The 23,442-nt window shown below is 46.8% G+C and overlaps 1 protein-coding gene across 4 annotated transcripts in view; it reads right to left on the bottom strand.

The window, feature by feature from the left end:
* Positions 1 to 11,968: 11,968 nt before the first annotated feature.
* GNG12 (G protein subunit gamma 12) overlaps positions 11,969 to 23,442 on the bottom strand; it is a 180,202-nt gene continuing 168,728 nt past the window's right edge. For all 4 annotated transcript variants that reach the window (XM_045291883.1, XM_045291882.1, XM_030886138.2 and 1 more), the window contains 2 exons: positions 18,286 to 18,397; positions 11,969 to 15,647 (listed from right to left, as the gene is read on the bottom strand). In XM_045291883.1, the coding sequence (XP_045147818.1) occupies positions 15,522 to 15,647; positions 18,286 to 18,378 (219 nt within the window). In that variant the 5' untranslated portion in view covers positions 18,379 to 18,397 and the 3' untranslated portion in view covers positions 11,969 to 15,521. The remainder of the gene's footprint in view (positions 15,648 to 18,285; positions 18,398 to 23,442) is intronic.

Genomic DNA, 23,442 nt, shown 5'->3' with positions numbered 1-23,442 from the left:
ACAAAGTTTGGAATTATTCCTTTACTAAGATGTACATGTTGACAAGGATCACAAAAGGTGTGAGAGTTCCTAAAGAGAAGGTTAAGCTAACCTGATCAACAGACCTGCTGAGTACCGGCCACAGAATGGAGCACTTTGGACAAGCCAAAAAGAAGCTGACTCACAGGATAAAAAGCAACCTGTTACTGGTCTAGCCAAGAGGATGAGCTCAGAGTCAGGCACATAGTAGGTGCTCTGCCAGAGACTACAGCTCATTTTCTGGCCTTGCTGGACCTCTTCCTGGTGGATGAGGTGCTTCCACGTTTACAAATGCAGCTGGTTGCCTGTTACAGCAGCTGTGGCTCACAGGGGTCAAGAGACCGCTCCAAGCAAGTGAAGGAATAAGAATTTTCCTGTGAACTTGGTCCTCTTGATGGTTCTCAGAGAGCTTAAGGCAGTAGAGTTGTCTGGGGGAAGCAAATCTAATCTTTTCCTTATCTAGTAAGTAGGGCTCAGAAAAAAAGCAAGAGGAGACAAAAAAGCAGGGAGGAGGGAATTCTAAGAATGATGTTCTCTCGTCTTGGAAGCTCATCATGAGAAAAGTGATCTTTACCACCCATGTGCTCGTGTGCTGACATCCGTTCTAGAATCTAGTGTCTGAGAAAGACTTCATTATGCAGAGAAGCAGCGAACTTTCTTAGTATCAGCCTTTAGCGTCCGACTCACGTCACCATATTGCAGTCATAGTACAGTCATCAAAATAATCACTTAGCAAGAAAGTGCTCACCTGGAGAAGAGCCTTCTGATTTCCTTTGGCCTCTTTGGGGAAACTGTTAAGGACTCCAAAACACCAAACTCACGGCCACTGAGTGTATTCTGGCTCATTGTGACCCGACAGCGCAGGGGAGAGTCGCACCAGTGGGTTTCTGAGACTGGAACTCTTTCCTGCGGTAAAAAGCCTCCTCTTTCTCCCTTGGAGCTGTTGGTGGCTTCAAACTGATGACCTTTGAGTTAGCAGCCCAGATTGTAACCACTGCACCACCTGGGCTGCATAAACTATTAAGGACAGGGCTGGCAAAAATAAAAGAAAAAAAAAAAGTCACCGGGTTTTTCCAGCCTGAGAGAGAGAGAGATGTGGGTGGAGCTAAATTAATGTAATTTGATGAACCTCGATTTTTTCTCCCAGAAAATGGGGAAAATAAACAAGATTCACAGCTGTAAGTGGTTGTGAAAATTATAGCTAATAATAGCTAGAAAGCAGTTAGCTCAGTTCCTGGCATGGAACAGTCTATCAATGTAACTAAGAACAATATGAGTCTCTTAGGGATTCCCCATTGTTTGCAAATGAAGAGGGTTACACATAAGAAACACTAGGAGTCCTGGGGGTGCCAGGGGCTGGGCTTTGGGCATCGGTCGGCACTGTAGAGCCACTGCCTCAGAAGAAAGATGACTACGAGTCACAAATAACTCAATAGCGTAAGAAAAAGTAAGACAATACCACCACCTACCCGCCCCAGATCCACCAAACTACACAGTCCAACATCACAGATTAGGGACAGGTACCCTCCGGTAAAGTGCTGCTGATTTTGATATAGCCCCCCCTCTTTATTGTTCTCCACTCTCTCCTCTGGGTTTTCAGAACGGCTCTGGGTCATCAAGGGTAAGCCCTTGCTGGATTCCCAGGACCGTGCTAACCAGTAAGCAGGTGTCAGAACTTCTGCCAGCCCCAGCTCGGCCACCCTGTGTGTGTCTGAGCAGCACACTGCTCCACAGGGCTTTCTGCCTGCTGCAAGCTTGGAAATCAATCACCAGGCCTTTCTTTTGAGGCACCTCTGGGAAGACTTGAACCTTCACCTTTCAGTTAGCAGAATAATGGTTCACCAGGTGTGTCACCCAGGAACTCTCGCTATTGTGCCAGAACACGCTATGGTAAGAGTATCAGCCAATTCCTACCTGTAGTCTTCACATAATTTTCAAGTCAGTACGATATTGTGTTATGGCAAGGTTGGCATGTACGGTGTGTGTGTGTGTGTATGTGTGTGTGTATTCCCTGCCCCATGTGGTAAGGGTAAGGGCAGTTGTGTGTGTGTGTGTGTGTGTATTCCCTGCCCCTTGTGGTAAGGGTAAGGGCAGTTGCCAGGCAGCCTTCGGAAAGTGCAATGCTTGACCTGAGCAGTGAAGTATGGTTCGAAGCCAGTCAGAGAAGAAGGGTGTGGTGCAGGAAGGACCCTTGCAGTTTGTGGTGTTTGCTGGAGGATTAAGTGTTAAGGAAGAGAGTAGAAGAAAGGTCCGGTTGAAAAGGTAGACAGAAACCAGATCACAGATGGCCTGATATGGTCTTCTCAGGAGTGTGGGCTTTCCCAGGCAGTGAGGACTCTCCTGCAGAGAAAGAGGTGGACAAATCAGTGTTGCGTGGTGGCCCAGGCCTATTGTCGTAGTGGCTCACCTGTTACACTAACTCCCATTAGCCACTTCCGCAGGGCAAGGATGAGGTTTCCTGCTCCCGTAAAGCTTTACAGACTTGGAAACCCAGGAGCAAGTCAAGGCTGCCCTCCCTGGTTGCTGTGAGCTGGAATGGAGCGGTAGCACCGAGGAAGTTCTGGTGGCCTTTCGGGTTGGGCTGCTAGCTGCAAAGTCAACGGTTCACACCCGTTAGCTGCTCCTCAGGAGAAAGCTGAAGCTACCTACACCCTTAAAGATTTTCAGTCTCGGAACTCTGAATTGGAATGAACTCAAAGGCGGTGGTAAGTGGCACCATGGTTAAAGTCCTTAACTGCTAACCAGACGGTTGTTGGGTTTGAAGCACAGAAGCGATCATCTTTTTAAAAAGATGTACAGCCTTGAGTACCCTATGGGGCATATCTACTCACTATAAATCGACATCGACTCAGTGGACGCAGGCTTTTTGTATGGTTCCCTCCTGGCTGCATTCAATAGTCTCGATCACAGAGCACTGGGGGGATTTGAGGGGAGTGTCAAAAATGGGGACAGATATTTATTGCTTTTGTCTGTCATCTCCCCTACCTTCTCTTTCTGCTAGGCTTTATGTGCCTATGTGAACCGCCACTCAGCCGTAAGGGTCGTTGTTATTAGATACTCTCATAGCAACCCTAAGTGACTTAGTAGACCCGCCCCGCAGAATTGGATGGGTTCTGATCCTTAAACACTTGGTTGCTATCCAGAAGGTTGGCAGTTCAAATTCACCAGCTGCTCTATGGAAGAGAGCGGTAGCAGAGTGCTATAAAGGTTTACAGCATGGAATACCTGGTGAGACCCCAAATGGGAATTCCACTGGATGAACTGGACTCTCCCCCAGACACCCTTGCAACCTGAAGACTTTAAGGGGGGGGGGTGCTGTTGGTTGGTGAACAAACAAGGTCTTGGTACATCAACACCCTGTGTGCTGTATTAAGATACGTATTATCCCGGTAACCCTGTGATGGCCATTCTATTATATTCTGCTAATGCTCGTTTCTATTAGGGTGTGTCTCAGAGGTGCATGGCCATTGGGCTCACCCTCTTGAAACTGTATTATTTGTTGCCTTGTTGTTCAGTAAATGAAGCCCAGGGATGTTGAGCCTACAGGGAAAGAAACTCTAACAGGGGTTTGGGGGAAGGTGGGTATAGAGGGGTGAGGGAGATATGAGGGAGATGATGATTTCACCTTCATGAAATGGTCATTGAAGAGAAGGGTGCTACAGCAAAGTGTGGTGAAGAAAGCAGATGGTGCCCGGCTATCAAACAGAATAGTGCTTGGGGTCTTAAAGGCTTGTCTCCAAACAAGCAGCCATCTAAGCAAGGCGTCAATAAGTCCACACGGAAGAAGCACACCAGCTTGTGTGATCCAGAGATGGCAATTACAAAACTCAAATATGGTGAGGAGAAAAGCATCGGAGTAAAAATTATGAACACCCAATTTGTGGAGGGCTGTGGGGGATGGTGCGGGCCCAAAGCCATCTGCAGAGTGTCTCATCAGACGGAGCCACGGGCCAGTGTCTCAAACAGCCTGACTACCAGGCAGAGACCACTGGCATCTTGATGATACTGGATCAGACTGACACTCGGCCAGTTGACCACCCTGTAGACGCGGCTTGAATTTGTTCTGCCTACAAATATTTCTTACTGGTTCCCTGCAGAACTTTCTTCCCTAGCTTTGTTATTATTATTATTGGGCGTGGGGGGTGGTGGTCTTTTCCTTCTTATGCATTATCAGTATTTTTGCCTGTACACTGTTATGTTTTTATCCTTACCATCTTAGAGAGACTATATTTTTTATTGTTTCTGTAGGTCCTCCCAGCTGTGAAGGATGGGAAGAATAGCTGCATAGTGGTGATAACGGATACAAGGGGATATAGGGAATACAGGGGCGGGGCGGGGGAAGATAAGGAGGGAAAGGCGATTTCGGCAATAACTTATAAAGATGGGAGGGGGAGGGAGACCAGACTGTGATTGCACTAATCATCTTCAAGGCAATTTAACCATGGGGGGGGGGTGCCCTAAAATTGATGTGGGGGTGATTGTACAATTCTCTGTGATACACTTGAATGATTGAATTATATGATATGTAAGTTACTTGCCAATAATTCTGTTGGAAAGCAAAACAAAAAAACCCAATAAAATGCCCAACTCTGTTGATTGATCATAGTAGCCCTGTAGGACAGGGTAGAACTGCCCCCGTGGGTTTCTAAGACTACATCATTATGGGAGATGAAACCCTCCTCTCTTGCCTGAGGAACAGCTGCTGGTCTCCAACTGGGTCAGCGCAATCTTGGTTCATCCTCCTGTTCTCGGAGATTGGCTTAGCGATAGATGCGTGACTCATCTGAACCAATCAGAGCCTTTCCCAAGAGTTTTACATGAGAATTGAGACTCTATTTTCTGATGTTGCAGCAGGGAGATGGGAGTTTATGACTGTTGGCAGCCATTTTACCAGCTAAGAGCTATTCAGAAGTTTAGGCAGGGATGGAACTTGAAGACAGAGCTCCTGAATCCATCTGAAGTAAAACAAAACAACAACTCACTGTAATCAGTCGATTCTGGGCCATAGTGACCCTGGAGGACAGAGTAGAATTCCCGCAGTGGGTTTCTCAGGCTATAAATATGTATGAGAACAGACAGCCTTATCTTTTTCCTGTGGAGCTTGCGCTTAGTAGCCCAACCCATAACCTGCTACGCGACAGGGCTCCTGGACTTGAAGTTAGCTCCTGGATTTTCAGTCCTGTGTTAGTTTCACTTGCCACTTAAAGAAGGTGTGTGATGGACCCCATTGTCCCGGATGTTGAACTTTCAGTATGAACAGATGGCCCCCCTGAGTAGACCAGGACACCCAGAGACCCCAAAGATGTGTCCTGGCAGATTCTAGTAGGCAGTGCAGAGGCTGCAGTGCAGACTGGGGGTGGGGGTGCGGGGAAGCAGGTGTGATAGTTCAGTTAAGATACAATATAGGCTTGAACCTTAATTGGTGAAGGAAGTCAGGGTTGGTTTGAGAAGTTTTTAGAAAATCAAACAGGCAAAATGCTGAGATGTACGTATGACAAAAAAGTTCAGAATGAAACTTCAGATTCCTGGCTTTGTCATTTAATGATTATCATACAATGGAGTGACATCAGAACACCGAACTTGTAGGGAGCTCTGGGTTTCCTCTGGAGACATTCAGTAGGTCTGATGCTTGGAGAAGAGATGAGAGCTGGATATTGTGATTCCGGAATCATCAGCATATAAAAATGATGCAAGAGGTTGAGATGCTAGGAAGGAGAGGTACAGTGAGAAGAATAGCCGTGGTTCCAAGGATGGAACCTGGGGACTGAAGGTGGGTTTTTAGAGAACAGACATGGGAAGAAGGAGGCAGAGGAGGAGAACAAGGCGAGCCCAGTGTTAGACACTGTGACACATGGCCATGGCCATGATGGCGAGGATGGCCCAGGACCAGCCGGGGCTAGGTGTTTGCTCAGTTTTACGCAGGGTCACTCTGAGTCAGAACTGATTTGGCACCACCTTGTAATAAAGGTCACAGGAGTTGCTGGAATAGAAAGGAATGAATGAGTCACACCATCAGCCATGGAGGAGTCCATGAGGCAGGACAGAAAAGACCACATCAAATTGGGAAATAAGAGGTCAAGGTCATCCCATCTGGTGACATCAGTTTCACTACAATGGTAGGGGTAAAAGCCAGATTGTGATCCATTGAGGATTTGTGGGGACTCGGAGCCCAAGAAGATAGACTACTTAGGGACAGTTTGAAGGGGGAGGGGGAAGGAGAGAGGAAAAGGACCTGGAGGAGAAGCAGGAGCAGGCGCGCAGCCTGAGTGAGGGCCTGAAGGACCAGCGGGAGGGTGGGGGGGGTGGGGGGGGCAGGCTTTGCACAGGAGGTTCCATCTGCTTCTGAGGGACCGATGTTCGATAGGTGGATGAAGCTGTTCGGATGTGGTGAGGTGAGGATTTTCATGCACTTAGGTCAGATAATTCCAAATGGTTTTCGATGAAGGAGAATGCAAGATTACTTGCACAGTGGGAAGGAGCTAAGTAGGGAAATTTGAGGAGGGGGAATCCACGTTTGGAATGGGAGAAGGAGTTGAACAAGAACTAATGAAAGGATTACAAAATACGAATACTGTAATGCGCCCTCCCTAGAGATTACAAACTAAAACCATCATTTTCTCTCTACTTGCTTATTTTCATCATTCGTTCTAGTGATTTTTTTTAAATGAAAAGAAAAGTAATTGTGTTATAAACCCGGGTGAAAACAATATCTACCAAAGATTGTCGTACTGACCACATTCAACACAACTCTTTGCCTTTGATGCTTTGACTGACCTTCTTTCTAAGCCTCCTCCACTTGCTCCTCTCTTTCCAGGATCCTGAAACAAAGGCCTCTGTGGCCTTATTAGCCCTGAATCTTTAGAAGTCGGGCTCTTTCACCTGCTCTTTTTAAAAAAATAAAATTTTACTGTGTTTTTAGTGAAGGTTTACACAGATGACATTTTCATTTAGTACTTTAACCTTGTTCCGTAACATTGGTCACATTTTCTTCATTCTAAAAGGTAGTAGAAAATAATAAAAATACAACAAATTAAGATGGATTAACAGGAAAGCCAGTTGACAAGGTGTTCAATGTTTACCTACCCCCACTGAGGTGGTTGCTATGCCTTGGGCAGCTAACTGGACAGGCACAGTTCCAAACGACCAGTTGTGCTGCAAAACCTGCTTTTTTTTACTGCTTGCAGATAAACTCTCCTTATTTTTCCACTAACAAACTCCTACTCATGCTTCAAGGCCCAACTGAAATATTGCCTCCTTTCTGAAACCTCTCCTGACTCATGCAGGCACAGCCATTTATTATCATGGTATTTACCACACTGCCTAGTAACTTTGTGTGCCTCCCTCGGCCCACTTCCATTACCCCGCCTCACTCTCTGGGAGATCCTTTTCTGGGTTTATTCCCAGACACCCCTAACTAGCATGCCTGGAACATAGGAGAAGCTCAACAAGTGGATACATTTCTCTTTGCCTGGCTTCGGAAATCCTGATACTCACAGCTAATGTCTGAGTGGGCTATTCTTCTTTGCGTAATGGTATTTAGTGCATTCACCTTATTAGGCGTTGTGTCAGTTTGTGGTTGAACTTTGCTCATTTAATTTATTACCTGTGGGCAAAGCAAGCAGGCAAGCAAGCAAGCATCGTTGCCATACTGCTTGTTTCCACCGATGACAACGCTGCAGGACGGAGTAGGGCTGCTGCACAGGACTTTGGAGGCTGTCGATCTTTAGAAGAGCAGTCGGCTTCGTTTTTGTCCTGTGCAGAAGGTGGTGAGTTCAAAGCCCTGAGCTTTTTCTTGGTCAGGCGCCCAACCCTCAGCCCTCTGGGCCAGCAGAACTTTGTGGGCAAACAACGCCCAAACGACTTCTACAATTCATTGTTTTCTTACAGCTTCTTTCCAGTCCTCTGGAGAGTCAGTAGCTGGAGTAGCAGGAAGTCATTCTTCACATGCCTTTTAAATACCTGTAATTAGTCACAGCAAACCCACATACCCGTCTGTCCCCTGTACTTGGGACTCCTGATTTTCGATCCAAGGAAAAGAATGTAAAATGATTTGGGGTAGGGATGACACAAGGTGACTGGGTGTGAATTGCTGTCTCCTGTCAAACTATATAAAAAACACAGGCTAAAGGAAATATTAACTTACGTTTGCTCTCATATCATCTTAACTACTCAATCAAACACGACAAAGCCAGTGTCAAATATACTCCAGTGGATCAAATGGACCTTTCTCTGCTTCCATTTCCTTCTATGTAAAGTAGGGATAATAATAGTAGCTACCTTGTGGGTTTATTGTCAGAATTCAATGAATTAATAGATGCAAAACACGAAGAACAGTCCGTGACCACAGCATGTGCCTGGACACGTGCCTGTTTACTGCTATGATGATGCAGCACGTTACATGGTTGATATTGCAGCGCTTACTCACTCACCTTACCTCCCTTGAGTAGTTAAGAAAAATCCCCACACTTCGTTTTGACCCTCTTTCCCCTATTTATACTATCTATACAGACGAGGAGCCCACGGTCACCCCCTCTGGATCTGTGCGCCTTTCTCAACGTCTCTGAGCCCCGGCTTTCTTATCCGTCCTGTGGAGCTTGATACCGTTTACTTTCAAGGAGCCTTCTCCACTTTCGGAGCCTCTGTCTTCTTATCTGTGAGATGGAGCATAACAGCTTGCACTTTCCTCTCCAGGGTTATGTAAGGTGAGGTTAAACGGAAGCCCGCGCTGGTCCCTCCTTCCTCAGTGAGTCAATGTCTGAACGCTGACAGACTGTGCTTGGGCCCAGGGTGTTGAGCATGAAGGGGTTCTTTTAGAACAAAGCCACTGGGATGCACTGGCGGTGGGAAGTGGTTCCCAGGTTACAAACGGACATGCACGCCCGTCTCCTCTCCGTGTGCCCTTCCTGACACGCAGCACTCACCCGGGATGGCTGCCTCCTCAGACCCCAGGGTACGTGACAGTTTCCCCTTTGTCCACATGTGGTAAAAGGGTAAATACTCATTGACATTGAGTCAGTTCTGCCTCGCAGTGACCCTGTGGTCCAGAGACGAACTGTCCCCTGCAGGCTTCCAAAACTCTAACTCCAAATATGAGGGGGCTTCAAAAGTTTGTGGAAAAACTCCATTCTTTTAACACCATGTTCTTGCATGAACTTTTTGAGGCCCCTTCTGCAAACGGTACTATTGGTTGTCGCCCAGTCGATGCTACTCATGTGCACAGAGGACAACTGTGATCCCCTGCACTTTTATGGCTGTGACCTTTTGGAAACCTTTCTCCCGAGTCACCTCTGGGTGCGTTTGAACTGCCATCCTTTCGGTTAGTGGCCCAGTCAGTAACTGTTGATACAACCCCCGGGGCCCATAGTAATTCACTGTCATTGAGTCGATGCTGACTAATATCAACCCCACAGGACAGGGTAGGGCTGTCCCTGTGGGTTTCTGGGCCTGTAACTCGTCACAGGAGGTGAAATCTCCATCGTTCTTGCACAGATGGCTGGTGGTTTCGAACAGGTGATGTTGTGGTTAGCCGCTCAATGTGCAGCCCACTCTGCCATTCGGGCTCTTCAGTTCTACTTCAGTTCCAACCTGTCCTATAGTGACTCTGTGTCAGAACTGACTTGACAGCAGTGAGGTTGGACTCTGGATAGTTCTGTTTAAATGTTTAAATTGGTTTTTTATTTAAATCTCCATTACAAGGACACTTGATACCACACTTGCTGTGCTAGCGTTTTCCTAAGCTGTGTAAAAATACCCTGTGATACTTGTACTTCCCATGCCAACCTTTCCCTGAGCTTATCATTCCTCTTGATCCCAGGGGACATTCATGACCAAGTCTGCTACGTCTGGCACAGAGCCAGTACCCGAGTGCACAAACTTGGGGTTCACAGAGCCCTGTGATGTTATATAGCCAATGTCCTTAATGTGAGGGCCAGCATTGATTAGGCTCCCACTTCTACCCCTAATCAAGTGTACATGGAGGGTGGGCAGCTAGGGGTGGTCGGGTTGTTAGATCAGAGGAAGAAAACTACAGGTCTCCAAGAAAAACCCGAGACTTCCAGAACTTGCATCTTACTGGTGCTTATCTCAACTGTTTTCAGTATTTGCTTTTATAATCAGATAGCTAGCTAGGAGGATTCAGAGTCTGGGAACAGTGGATAATGTGACATCAATTCTCCAGGATGACTTAGACGTCACTGTCATCTTCCATTCCTCTTGTCACAGTTCTACCGGATGGTGCTGCAGGTCTCCTGCAGACGTAGCGCGGAGTCATTAACATCTTAGGCTGGCTTTACTTGGACTGCATTTTCCTCAGAGAAAGTGTTATTTCTGGCAAGATTGTTGGATAGTTGAGGATTTCTGAAACCAAGTATACATGTTGCCCCAGGGGTGGCCGGCCAACAGTTAAACGCCTGCAATCAACTTGAATGACTCTGATGAAGGTAGTAAATGCAGCAACGGAAGGGCTTGCCTGCAGGCAAAGGGTATGCTGAATACAAGTCGGACTTGCTCTGGAACAGGCTAATGATGCTGAGGGGCTAGAGGTGGGTCTGCAGACAGGGTCAGAGCTATAAACCAAAGCATCGTAAAGCCGGGAATAGAGCTTTGGGGTGACCAAGTTCCAATTCCACTTGGATGTTAAACCATTGGAAGACTGTTGGAGAACAGGATAGAAGTCTCGAAATGTCACCCACAGGCACCTATCTACCTAGCGCAAGTAAGGCGGCTTCAGTGAGTGTCCATGTACCACTGACCTCTTCCAGAGGGAGACAGAGCCCCGTCATGTCCAGGAGAGGAGGAAAGGCCTGGGCGTGCCTCGCCACCTGAAGCCCCTACACTGACCCCAAGGTTTGATTAAGTTGGTGCATAACATTGAGGGTACATTTCCCATGTACTGCACTTTCGGCCTCATGATTGTTCCCCCTCCGACCTACTTCTTTGAAATGCACCCTACCCAACTGGACGTGGCCTTCCCCAGTATTGTGTTCTCCCATGAAAGGTCAAAAACTTCTAACTTGGCCAGTCAGCAGAAGTGTCTTGTCATTTATTGCTTGCTTTTCATGGCCAAAGTAACCCAAAGTTCCTGTGCCTTTTTAGACTGGTGAGCATCTTTTTGCTGTGGTGTGCGTGTGTGTGTGTGTACTGGTTCTCAGAATCGGCCGTGTGCAGCTTTTCTGGCTCCGAAGCAAGTGCTCTTGGCAGCCTTCCACTCTCCCTCTCCGGAGGCCATCCTCCTCCCTCCTCTCTGTGGGAATCCCGGCCCTGGAGGAAGGGACTGAGGAGTAGGCAGACTACCTTGGGCAAACACCGGTGAATCTGAGTCACCAGGAGTCTAAAGACCTTCCATTTGTTATCTGTTTCCATGGCCACATCTGGGGCTCAAGGATAGACAACAGCCCTCCACACACGGTGAACCATGACCTCACTCCTCTCCGTAACAACCTCCCCTGGCTCCTGGTTGCTCGCGGGATAAACAAACTGTGTGGGAGACCATTGGCACACTAGCTCTGAGCCCACTTCTCGACTCCTCCGGTCCTTTCCGCCCAAGTCTCCGTTCCAGTGTGTACAGTGGGACTTCTTGCTCTTTCAGGACCCAGCTCAAGCATCACCCCACCCACTCCTTTAGGAGCCGGGTGCTCCTTCCTTTGGGTCTGACAGACCTACGTTTACCTACCTCCGGGCGTGTGCCCCGCAGCGCTGGAACGTTTGGCCTGCGTCAGCCATTCTCACCCTCCACCCTCTAGTGAGTCTATTTATTTGGGTGTCAGCCGAGCCTGACTTTGGGCATTGAGAAAATGTTCACTGAGTGAGTGGAGGAAAAGGGGGAGGAGAGATGTGGCCTTTTATTAATTCATTGAGCAAAAACAGTGAGCAGGACGAGACAAGGGGCACTGGTCCAGTATGGAGCGCACTGGTGTTTTAAGAAAACTCGCTTTCAAATCCGTGACCCATGTTTGCGGTGAAGTAACAGCTTTTATTCTTTCCATAGCATAGATTGCCACACAGTGATCACAGTGGTAAGGTTATACTCAGATGCTGGACAGGTGAGGAGCCAAAGAATGTTATAAAATCACAAAATCTCATCAACTACATATCAGACACAAATTGAGACATCAAGAGAATGTGTTTACATGGGTAAAACGAAGACATAATTACAGTAACCAAATCCATACAACCAGGGCGAAGAAAGCTACATAACAGAAAGGCCTCTGATAAGCTATTAAAGAACGTATATTATAGACATACCGATTTAGTATTTGAAGCAGCTTATAGCACCAACATGTTGGTAGGACCAAGGGAGGGGCAGGACCATTGGGTTAAAGCCTCTGAGAACAGAGCTCTCAGCCACCAGGGATTTCAAACCCATTTTACAGATGGAGACACGGAGGTCCAGAGAGGTGAAGCGCCTTGTCCACAGTCATACCACACAGGGTTGGCAGGAAGATGGCACGGGGCAGCCAGCCAGGCCACCCACTGCACGTTAAATGCTCTCCATCTGAATACACATCATCATGCTTGCAGATTAGGTACACCCACAGGGCTGTCATACAGGACACCAATAAATCCAGAGCACATTCTGACACTACTGGATGGATAACGGACAGATATGTACTGCAATTCGCTTCTTGGGTCTCTATCTCAGGAATCAGAATGCTGCGTGGCCAGTCCGATAGACGATCTGCTTGAGAAATGGGGGGAGGAGGGGTCAGAGAGGCGGACTCTGAAGAGGAGGTTGGGCACATCTCTACTGCCTCATTAGCTTGTGTCTCACAAAGACTAAATCGCTGTATAAAGTTTTCTTCTGAGCATGTAAAGATTAGTGAAGTATAAAAACCAGTTCAAATGGAGAGGTCTTTCCCTTAATAGATTGGCACCTTTCGTTTTAATAAGATAGGGACATTTAGAAACCGGATTCTTTATTTAAAAAAAAAAAAGAGTAGCTGTAACACAGAGCTTGAGAACCAACTTGTATATAAAGTGTTTTGCTAATTGGAAAAAAATGCTTTTTGTAAAATACTCGGGAATCATAAAATGTCTCGCACATCTTTACAGGGCATGGAGGCTTCAGCTGGACAGACTTATGTTGAACGGACGAGGGCTTTAGAATGAAGAGGCGAAGCGATATTACTGTGGTTAACAGGAGCCCCGCTCCACTAAAGGGCACAGTGCACTGAGCGTATTCAAATAGCTCTCTGGAAATGACGCCAAGGGGTTGCATGTGTCAGTAAGTGTCCACGAGAGTCAGAGCTGGGAAAATCCCAGACGATGGACACCTGTCTGTCATCATCATCAACCAATGCTGGAGGGCTGTTAAAGCAGGCTTCCAGAAGTCTAAGAAAGCCTAAGTCAAAGTGGCTTCTGAGCCTATCTACAGACACAGATTTTTCCATACAGACTCTGGTTATAAGTAAATTAACATTTAAGTGCATCTCGCCTGCCCTTGGGTCCGGCATCATAGGATGGGAGCCATGCTTTTTCTTCAATGTAGTCTACACCTGGTCGGCAAGTTGCACCGCATTCCCCCTCATAGCCTTTTAGCCTGAAAGGAACATGAAGTCTTCTGGGACCTCGGGTTCACGCCATCGCATGATAAGCATGCTAGCAAACAACGGGCAGGCATTGGTTCCAGATGGGTAAAGAGAATGCTGTACTCGAGAGTCCACCACGCTCGCTACCAGTGACGTACAGACAGTGGCGTCAAAGTCATTTCATGGAAGTGTCTTCTAAGAGGCTGCATTATAAATACTTACAGAAACATTTTACACATTGGAGCAAAAATAAGATTGGTGCTCTGAAACTATTGGCAGAAAAATAGAGGTATGGGAAAAAGAAGCCTCTGGTGTAAAGTTGTCTGTCTAATGTGCATTTCAAAGGTCCCCTCTTTTGAAAAGTCAGAACCATCCTTTCTCCTACCCAGGCGCCTATGATTTCCCGGGAGCTGGCTGCTACCTATGCTGCGGAACTGCGAAGAAGGGCTGGCTCGGTTCTGACGTGCTCTTGGGAAAGTGAGGGCAATTCACAAGGAGCCTTGGGGAAATACAAGTGCTGAGCAGTTTTCCAAGAGCACTGCATCTGCACACACATCATGGACCGAATATTCAAAGCCCGCACCACAGATCTTGAGAGGGGCTTGCAATGGATGGGCTGATTGCACAGATCGTAAATAATTCCTCCGTGTAGAAATGAGGCCCTTCATGAGAAGTCACTTTTAAGGAGCTGAAGAGGGATCCAAACAGTCAAGGCTTAGTGTATGGTTTGGACTCCCAGATCAGGATTTTAAAAAGGCCTCTCTTCCTCTTCGACAAAGTCAGAATGCCCTGTGGCCACGAGAAGGAACTCAATACATGGCTGCTGGAACAGGTGGGCCCAGGGAGCAGCCGCTCTTCATGGAGTGGGTTGTGGACAGGGTGGCAACGACACTGCAGATAGCCGAGGACGGTGTACGGATTATGACCCCCCTGGGGCTGGAGAGGCAGGCATCCTGCCTGAAAGTGGATGCTCTGGTCGAGGAAAGATGGAGGGAAGTGGCGAGCGAGAGGCCTAAAAGTCCAAAGCTGGGCGGTGACAAGCTGGATGGTACACCCTTGAGCTCCTCACGGAGCTCAGCTCACGGCCCTCGTCCGCCTCTCTCCAGCATCAGTCTCGTCTGGGTCTCCACCCAGGGGCCCCTCCCCCTTTCCAGGGCCCTTGTGAACGAATACCTCCTAATAGAAAAAAAGGCATTTTAGTTTGGTTTTTAGATTTTAATTGGCACAGGTTTTTGTCGCCCAAGAGGCCCCGTAAGGTTTTGAGAGGGGGGCAGGCTCTGGCCTCTGCTTTCCCGTGAACTGACACTTTTGGAAGTCCCTTCATTTTGGCACGGTGACTCTGAGAAAGCAAGTTTGGTTCTACCCACCTCCCTACCGCTCACGATGAAGATAGCAACTCTGGGAGTTGATGACTTGCTAATACGGAGACAGAAAAAAAGCTTCAACTAGGAAATAAACTCTTTGATCCATGTATACAACACGAAGACATATATATATACACACACATACACCTAAAACCACCAACTCCCACCTACCCCACACTGTCAGATACTGTACAGATTGGCACAAACTCTATTTAATAACACAAAACGAGTGAAAAGGCTTTAGTATCTAAGTAATTCTTAGCATTTTAATCTAGACAAGTGCTTAGGCAACTCAAGACTCAGCAGACGAATGACATGTATCTTTGAACGTCTATGTGTTTTAAAGACCAACGTTCCTTATTCACTAACTCACGTTGACACCACAGTTACCAAATGGGACACACAACAGGTACTCTCTATGGACTCAGTCGAGGGTCTTTTAGAGAAAGGGCAGCGTGGAGAATAAAGACTTCAGAGTCCAGGATTCCAAGGGAAGAGCATTTTTGTTATTAGCAGTGGTTACACCAAAGAAGCCGCAGGGGAACCTCTCCAAGGAGCTGGTCGGACGCAGCCTGCCTTGCTGAGAGGGGCGAGGCGTGGCACCGCTCTTCCACTACAAGATGACGCAGGTCTTCTTGTCCTTGAAAGGGTTTTCGGAAGTCGGAATGCCCACCAGCAGGGGGTCGTTCCTGGCGTGCTCCTCGCAGTAGGACATGAGGTCCGCAGAAGCCTTGGAGACCTGGCAAGGGCACAAAGCAGCGTCAACACACCGAGCCCTGTTCCGAACCTGAAACGCAGCCCAGGGGCTTTTGCGGTGAGTTCGTGGAGACATGGCGCTGACAGAGGGTGGGATTTCCCATGATGTTGTGAAACCCCCTCGCACTGGAATGCGAACCTAACCATCACCACCAGGAAATCGTATTAATGACAAAAAGACAAGGAGCCTGGGAGATGGAGAGCTCGTTCTCAGCGAGTGCTCAGACACATCACCGGTGAGACAAGTGACCTCATTCGGACACGCCACCACCTCACCTAGTCAGGGCTCCGGCCAACACATTCCACTCTAACCAGCAGCCCGGGAGCCCCATGCAAAGGGGGGTGCATGCTGCAAAATAAGTGGCCTGGATCCTGCAGAACAGACTGTTCGATAATTGCTAGCGTTCTTGACTATGGTCCTTGTACTAAGGTCACAGGCAAGCACACCCTCCTCACATTCCACTCTAACCAGCAGCCCGGGAGCCCCATGCAAAGGGGGGTGCATGCTGCAAAATAAGTGGCCTGGATCCTGCAGAACAGACTGTTCGATAATTGCTAGCGTTCTTGACTATGGTCCTTGTACTAAGGTCATAGGCAAGCACACCCTCCTCACAGCGAGGAGCTACACGGTAAAGGACAGAGGGCTGAAGAGTCATGATGACTGCAAATAACTGCCAAATGGTTTACACAAGAAATATGCTCGATACAGTTGAAGTGTGGATTGCTATAGGGGCTGGAAGAGCCAATAAAATAATCTTTTAATCAATAATTATTTTAAAAATGATATGTGGTTTGTGTGTGTGCATGTGTGCGTGCGTGCGTGCGTGTGTGTTGAGAGAGTAAGCAAGAAAGCAAATGTGGCAAAACGTTAACCATTAAATCTTGGCAAAGGGTAAATGGGCAAATCGGTGCAAACCATTAAGCACTGGACTACTGGCCCAAAGGGTGCTGCTCTGAACCCACCCAGTGGCTCTTGGAAAGGCAGGGCTGGCAATCTGCTCGGCAAGGCCACCGCCTGACCGCCGGGTGGAGCGTGACTCCTCTGCACCCCCGGAGGCCCCATGGGCGGGATTCTAGCCCATGGCAAGCACCGCCACCACCGAAGGGTACGGAAGTGTTCACCGCCACACGCTCCTGCAGACTGGAGCTGTTTTCAGGACGACAAGTGAAGGGGGTCGGGAGGTGCAGTGCAGCAAAGGGAAAGTGTACACGCACCAAGGGAAGGTGGTCCCTTTAGTTTCTACCCAGCGAAGAAGGGACTGGAATCCAGCACTGGCCAATGGGCAAGGAGAGCCAGGATCGGGAGCACAGAGACCGGTTAAGGAAGGGGCTTGGGGAAATCAAAGGCAGGCCACAGCCAGCAAGGGCAGATGCAGTGCCCAACTCTGGCGGGAGTTACCAATGGAACATGCCACCCCAATTTCAGAAGCCAGTGGAGGAGGCCAGGCAGAATAATCAGATCAATGTCAAGTACAGCATAGCCTGCATCATGCTTTTAAGACAGGTGACTGTCTCCAGGCCCAGAGGAATTTATCAGGTGACTGCTTCAGTTTTCAGGAAACAGCATTAGTCACAGCATTCCAGGGCACGCACTCCTCAGCTCTCCCTTGGGACAGAGGAGGAAACGGCTTCAAAGTCAGGTGACCTGACACATACATCCGGGCTTCTCTCTGAGCTCCCAGCAATAGCTGGCATTACTCATCCCAGTGGAGAAGTGGTCACTACAGTCTGCACACATTGAAAAAGAGACAATGCCCAAAAAAGGACGACCCTCCCCTCACCCAACCGTTGACTTATTATACCAGGTGACCTCAGCTGGACTGCTAACTCTAGAACATTACATAAATTCCAGAGATGATAGTGGTGTTTATGAACTCCAGCTGAAATCCCCGTCTCTAGGTGGAACAAAGTGATCACGGGACTTGACCGGGTTCATTCAGGGAAGGCGAGTCCTCAGGAAATCCCGTCTAGTGTTTTCGGTTTTTTACAAACAGAGAGGGAAGCTCAGACAGTGAGTGGGCTGTTGATCTCTCCAGTGCGGTTCAGCTCTGTGCTGGGTAGAAAAGAAAGCGAGGATCCGGAGACTCTCCGCTTTCTCTGGGAAAATCCCCACGGCATCAAACCCCACCATTTTTGTCAAGCCTACTAAGACTCGCAGTGACCCGGGGTGGGTCAGCATGGGAAGGCGCTGCATTCAGTCTGCAATGGTGGAATCTGCAGAAATTAATCATTCGCCCTTTCCTTCTGGTCTCTCTAGGTGGATACAAACCTCCAACCTTTTGGTTAATAGTTTAGTGCATTAACTGTTTGCACCACCCCAACACAAAAAAGCCCCCCAACTCACTGCCATCGAGTCAATTCTGATGCACAGCGACTCTATAGGGCAGGGTAGAACTGCCCCTGTGAGTTTCCGAGATTGTAACTCTTTACAGGAGCAGAAAACCTCTTCTTTCTCCCGTGGAGCGGCTGGTGGTTTTAAACTGCCCACCTTGCAGTTAGCCCAATGCAGAACCATTACACCACTTGGGCTCCTCGCCATCCCCTTCTCTGAATTTGGCCCGGTCTTGGAGAAGGGCTGAACTTCGTCAGAAAGCGTGGCTGCTCTGGTGGAGGCTTCTTACCTTGATTCTCTCGATGGAGGCTTCTAATCTTAACTGCTGCACAGTCCTCCTCGCCTGGGCTATGTTGTTAGTGCTTGCCGTTTTGCTGGACATCTTCAGTGGTTGTTCTTACCTGGAATCCGAAGGGAATGTCTTTTTTAAATACGAAGGCTTTACATTAAAGACAGAGAACATCTATCCCCAATCATCACATTTACTCTGCAGCAGTTTTCAAAGTACTCCTCAGGGGTGACTGAGGCGTCCGCACTTGTTACTAGCCTAGCACCTCCCAAAGCCCTTCATTTGCAGAAGCCCAGTACGAGCAGGTAGTGAGTGCGTCCGAACACACAGCACACATGGAGCCAGTTCTCGGATTTTTCCCAAGAGACAACTCAACACAAACAGTAGTGAGGATGCTCTCCCAGCATACGGGCCGGTGCAATCAGGCCACACTTTGGGTGCGGTTTCAGGTTGCCAGAGAGTGGATTCCAATTCATGATGGCCCATGTGTGTGTCTGTAGAACTGTGTTCCAAAAGGTTGTCGAGGGTGATTTGGGGGGAGCAGAGCACCAGGCCTTTCTTCCGAGGTGCCTCTAGGCAGACTCAAACGTCCAATCTTTCGGTTAGCAGCTGAGCATGTTAACTGTTTTCAACACTCTGGTGTAAAATTATGCTCCCTGAGGCCAATGGTAAAGCAATTGAAGAATTCTTCCAACTTCTTTAGTCTGCATCTTGATTGCACATTTGATCGATTTCAGACTAAAGAAATTGGGGATTGGCGTGCAAAAGTCGGAAGCAAAGAGGAAGGATGAGTAGTTGGGAAATATGACCTTGACAACAGAAGTGATGCTGGATATGGGATGATAAAATTTTGCAAGACCAGGGACTTCTTCACTGCAAATGCCGTTTTGTAACAAAACAAATGGTGACTATACACAAAGAACAGGCCAGATGGACTACAAGGAACCAAATGGACTACATCTGTGGAAACAAGACAATGGCCCAAAATCATTATCATCTGTCAAGGCTGACGGTGGAATAGGCAATCATTTGCTCATACTCAAGTTTCCAGTTGAAGCTGAAGTATATTAAAACAAGTCTAAGACAGTCAAAATGAAATGTAGAGACCATTTCAAGAATAGGCTGGTCCATCGGATACGAATAATGGAATATGCAATCAAGATGCCTTGAAGAGTCCCCAGAGGAGCTGGGGGAAGAAACAAAAGGTCATTAAAGACAGGACAGAAAGAAAAGGCCAAAGTAGAAACTTGCTCTTGAATGTAGAGAAGCTAAAGCAACTGGGAGAAGAGATGAAATAAAAGATCTAAACAGAGATTTTCAATGGGCAGCTCAAGAAGACAAAGTAAAATCTAACATTGAAATGCGCAAAGACCTGTGTTAGAAAATCAAAAGGGAAGAACATGTTTGGCATTTTTCAAGCTGAAAGAACTGAAGAAGAAATTCAAGCCTGAAGTTGCAAAACTGAAGAATGATTTCATGGTCAAAATATTGGACCACACAGGAAGCATCAAAAGAAGACGGGAGGAATACACAGAATCACTGTACCAAAAAGACCCATTTCAGGAGTTGTTGCCCATGATCAAGAAGAACCAATGGTATAGAAGGAAGAAGTCTACACCGCATTGAAGGCATTAGTGAAATGACTCCAGGAATTGATGGACTACCAAGTTGGGATGTTTTAACAAAGTGATGGAAAGCTGGAGGTGATCACATGTCTCTGCCCAAAATTTGGAAGACAGTTAGTTACCTGGCCAAAAGATCAGAAGAGAGCCAAATTCATACCTATTCTAAATAAAGGTGACCCAACAGAATGATGAACTTATAGAATAATATGACTATTATTACATATAAGTTTTGCTAAAGACAGTTCAACAGTGGTTGCAGTAGTACATCGATGGAGAGCTGCCAGAGGTTCAGGCTAGAGTCAGAAGCAGACCTGGAACAAAGGAGACATTGCTGATGTCAGATGGATCTTGGCTACGAGCCTAGAATACCAGAAAGATATTTACATGTGTTTTATTGACTATGCAAAGGCATTGGACTGTGCGAACCACATGGAAAACACTGAGAATGGGAAGGAACGCCAGAACACTTCATTGCCCTCATGTGGAATTTGTACATAGATCAAGAGGCAGTTGTATGAACTGAACAAGGGAATACCGCATGGTTTAAAATCTGGAAATATGTGCGTCAAGGTTGTATCCTTTTACATCATTCAATCTCTATGCTGGGCAGATAATGCAAGAAACCAGACTATATGAAGCATCAGAATTCAAAGGAAGATTCTGCAACAATTAGCAATATGCTGGCAACATGGCCTTGCTTGCTGAAAGCGAAGAGGGCTTGAAATACTTACTGATGAAGATCAAACACTACAGCTTTCAATGTGGATTACATCTCAAGGTAAAGAAAATGAAAATCAACCAATAAGCAACACCATCATACAACTGAGAAAAGATCAAAGTTGTTAAAAATTCCATTTTATTGGAAACACAATTAACTCCCAGACAAGCAGTAATCAAGAAATCAAGCAATATATTGGTAAGACCAATTTGCTGCAAAAGATCTTTTTCAAAAGTTTTGTTAGCACTTCATCCACATGACATACAGTTAAACAATTCCATCCTATCAAGAAGAATTATACAATTATCGCCACATTCAATTCTAGAACATATTCTTCCTTGTACTCATTGTTGCTCATGTAATTATTGTTTCTAATTGTGGCAAAAATACACACAACGAAACATTCTCCAATTCTGTGACTTCTACGTGTACAATAATTCCATGCCATTGGTCATCCTCTTCATGTTGTACCACCATTATCAGCAACCTTTTCCAAATCATTCCACCATCATTCATATGAACTCCGTGCCTACTAAGCAACAACTCTTGTTCCTTCACCATGGTAACCACCGGTCAAGTTTGGTTTCTTTTCTTAGTAGTTTTCTAGATATAATATTTACATATCATTTACTTCCATGATTAAATCACTTAAAAAAAGAGTTTATTAAAAAAAAGCATTGTATATACCTCACCCCAGTCAGTTCTAGTGCTCCCTCCCCACTTCTGCATCCACAGTTTGCTCCCCAAGCCCTCTCCCCCTCCCGACCCCCCACCCCTTTCTACATCCCTCTAAACCATTGTGTCAGTTATTGTCTATGCATCCACTTCTATGCTTTACAAACTGGGAAACCCAGCAAAAACAATTAGAAACACAAGTAAAACAAAACAGCAAGAAGAAATTAATAATGATACTACAAAGGTATAAATACAAATAAAGAGTAAAAAAGAAAAGACCACCATTAATATTTAAAAGACCAGAGAAGTGGTGCCTTTCCTGGAATGGGAGAGAAATGCTTCCGCCTAGAGCAAATTCAGGTATCGTATCAGACCATGGTTCCATCCACCAGCATCAAGTTTACAATACCTCTACTATCACAATCTCTGTGTGGTAGTAAAGCTGTTGGGAGTCCCTTGCCTGTGGCTACAGGGAATCTTCCAGAGGCTTAATCTTTCTAGATAGTCTGTGGGTGGATTTGGGGCTCCCACTGTCCTACAAACTGGGTGTTCACAATTTTAGCTCCGATATTTTCCCCTTCGCCATATCTGGATTTTGTCATTGTCATCTCTGAATCACACAGGCTGGTGAGTTTCTTCCATGTGAACCTAGTTTATGTCTCACTTAGATGGCTGCTTGTCTGAATACAAGTCTTTAAGACCCCAGACACTATTCCAATTGATAGCCGGGCACCATTTGCTTTCTTCACCACACTTTGCTGTAGCACCCTTATCTTCAGTGATCATTTTATAGAGGGGAATATCGAGTAGGGCCATATTATCATAACTAACTGTTCTTGGGCTGGGGCTAATGTTAAGTGGGAGCCCAGACTCCATCTGCTTGCTTATGGGTTATAAACCACTTTACTTTACTTTGGTGGTCTCTTATTATGACAAAAACAAAAGCCCCTACGAACAACAACAATAACAAAAAACCAAAAACAAACCAACAAAAGGCAGAAAAACAAAAACCGAAGAAACAACAAAGAAAAACATTGTCAATTATTCCCCCCTGGGGTATAAGGCGCTTGCAATGATAACATCATTGTAAAACTTTACAATGACAGAATGCAAGATACTGTTGATATAAAGAGCTTATGCAAGCATAGTCCAATTGCAAGCTGCAATCCATGAATTGTTGCTTTGTACAGATTGATTTCTTAATTGACTGAGATCCGTTTACATTGAGCATGGGGATTGGTGCTAGGAGAAAATTCCCTGTATCAATTCTTACAGGTGCAGATCCTTGCCTAACAGATTAAAACCTGTCATACTAATGCAAGGGGAGCATTGAGATACTAAATATACGGTGGTCCTGGGTCCCTTTTCATTGCATACACACTAAGTCAGGGGTCCCACCCAAGGTCCAATGACTGCCATTTCCACAGTCTTGGGGTGGCCACCCATTGCTTCCTCTCCTGTCAGTGTGTGTCAGTCCTCAGTCCATGGGTGCAGGTAGTTTTGAGGAGGGCCCATTTCGTTCAGCCAGGCTCCTACAGTGAGTCCTTTTGGTGGGGCCCTTAGGGCATGCTATGTTGCCTGCAAGGCCAGTGTTTAAGGCCATCATGGTGCTTAGTCTATGGCGTGGTTCACCGAGGGCAGGGTAGAAATACATTTGCAGTGTCTACCCAGGAACATAAAATCGAGTTTATTGTTCCCTTAGGTCTCCTACAACTGTTGTCTAGTGTCCCTCCCTTCCCAACGTGAGGTTGCTCCTCCCCATTCACCCACATCCTCTCCAACCGAAATCTCATCACAGCCTCTGAAGGTAGGTGTTCCCCTGCCCTGGTCTTCACTTGTTTTCCAGTAAGGCTCTCCTCTCATTCCTGCAGAAGGCTGGTTGACTTGCCATAGCCTTGTCTTAATGTTGCACAGCCTGAAGTGGACGGTCTTCTCCCTCTCCCCCCTTCGAGATGGTGTGACCCCAGCCAAGGCAGGTCTCCCCAAAGATCCCTTTCAAGGGTTAACAATGAAGATGTCACTTTGAGAACTACGGTGTACCTGAGTCGAGGTATTCTCAGTTACCTCTACGCATGTGAAAGTCGGACAATAAGGAAGACAGCCAAAAAACCCCCAAAACAACAACACCACCCTGCTCCC

The sequence above is a fragment of the Echinops telfairi genome, unplaced genomic scaffold (genome assembly GCF_000313985.2).
Source record: "Echinops telfairi isolate 266 unplaced genomic scaffold, ASM31398v2 ScPeMD7_443;HRSCAF=831, whole genome shotgun sequence".
NCBI classification, from domain to species: Eukaryota; Metazoa; Chordata; class Mammalia; order Afrosoricida; family Tenrecidae; genus Echinops; species Echinops telfairi.
The sequence above is the reverse complement of the archived record's forward strand: the minus strand, read 5'-3'. Positions and strand labels throughout refer to the sequence as shown.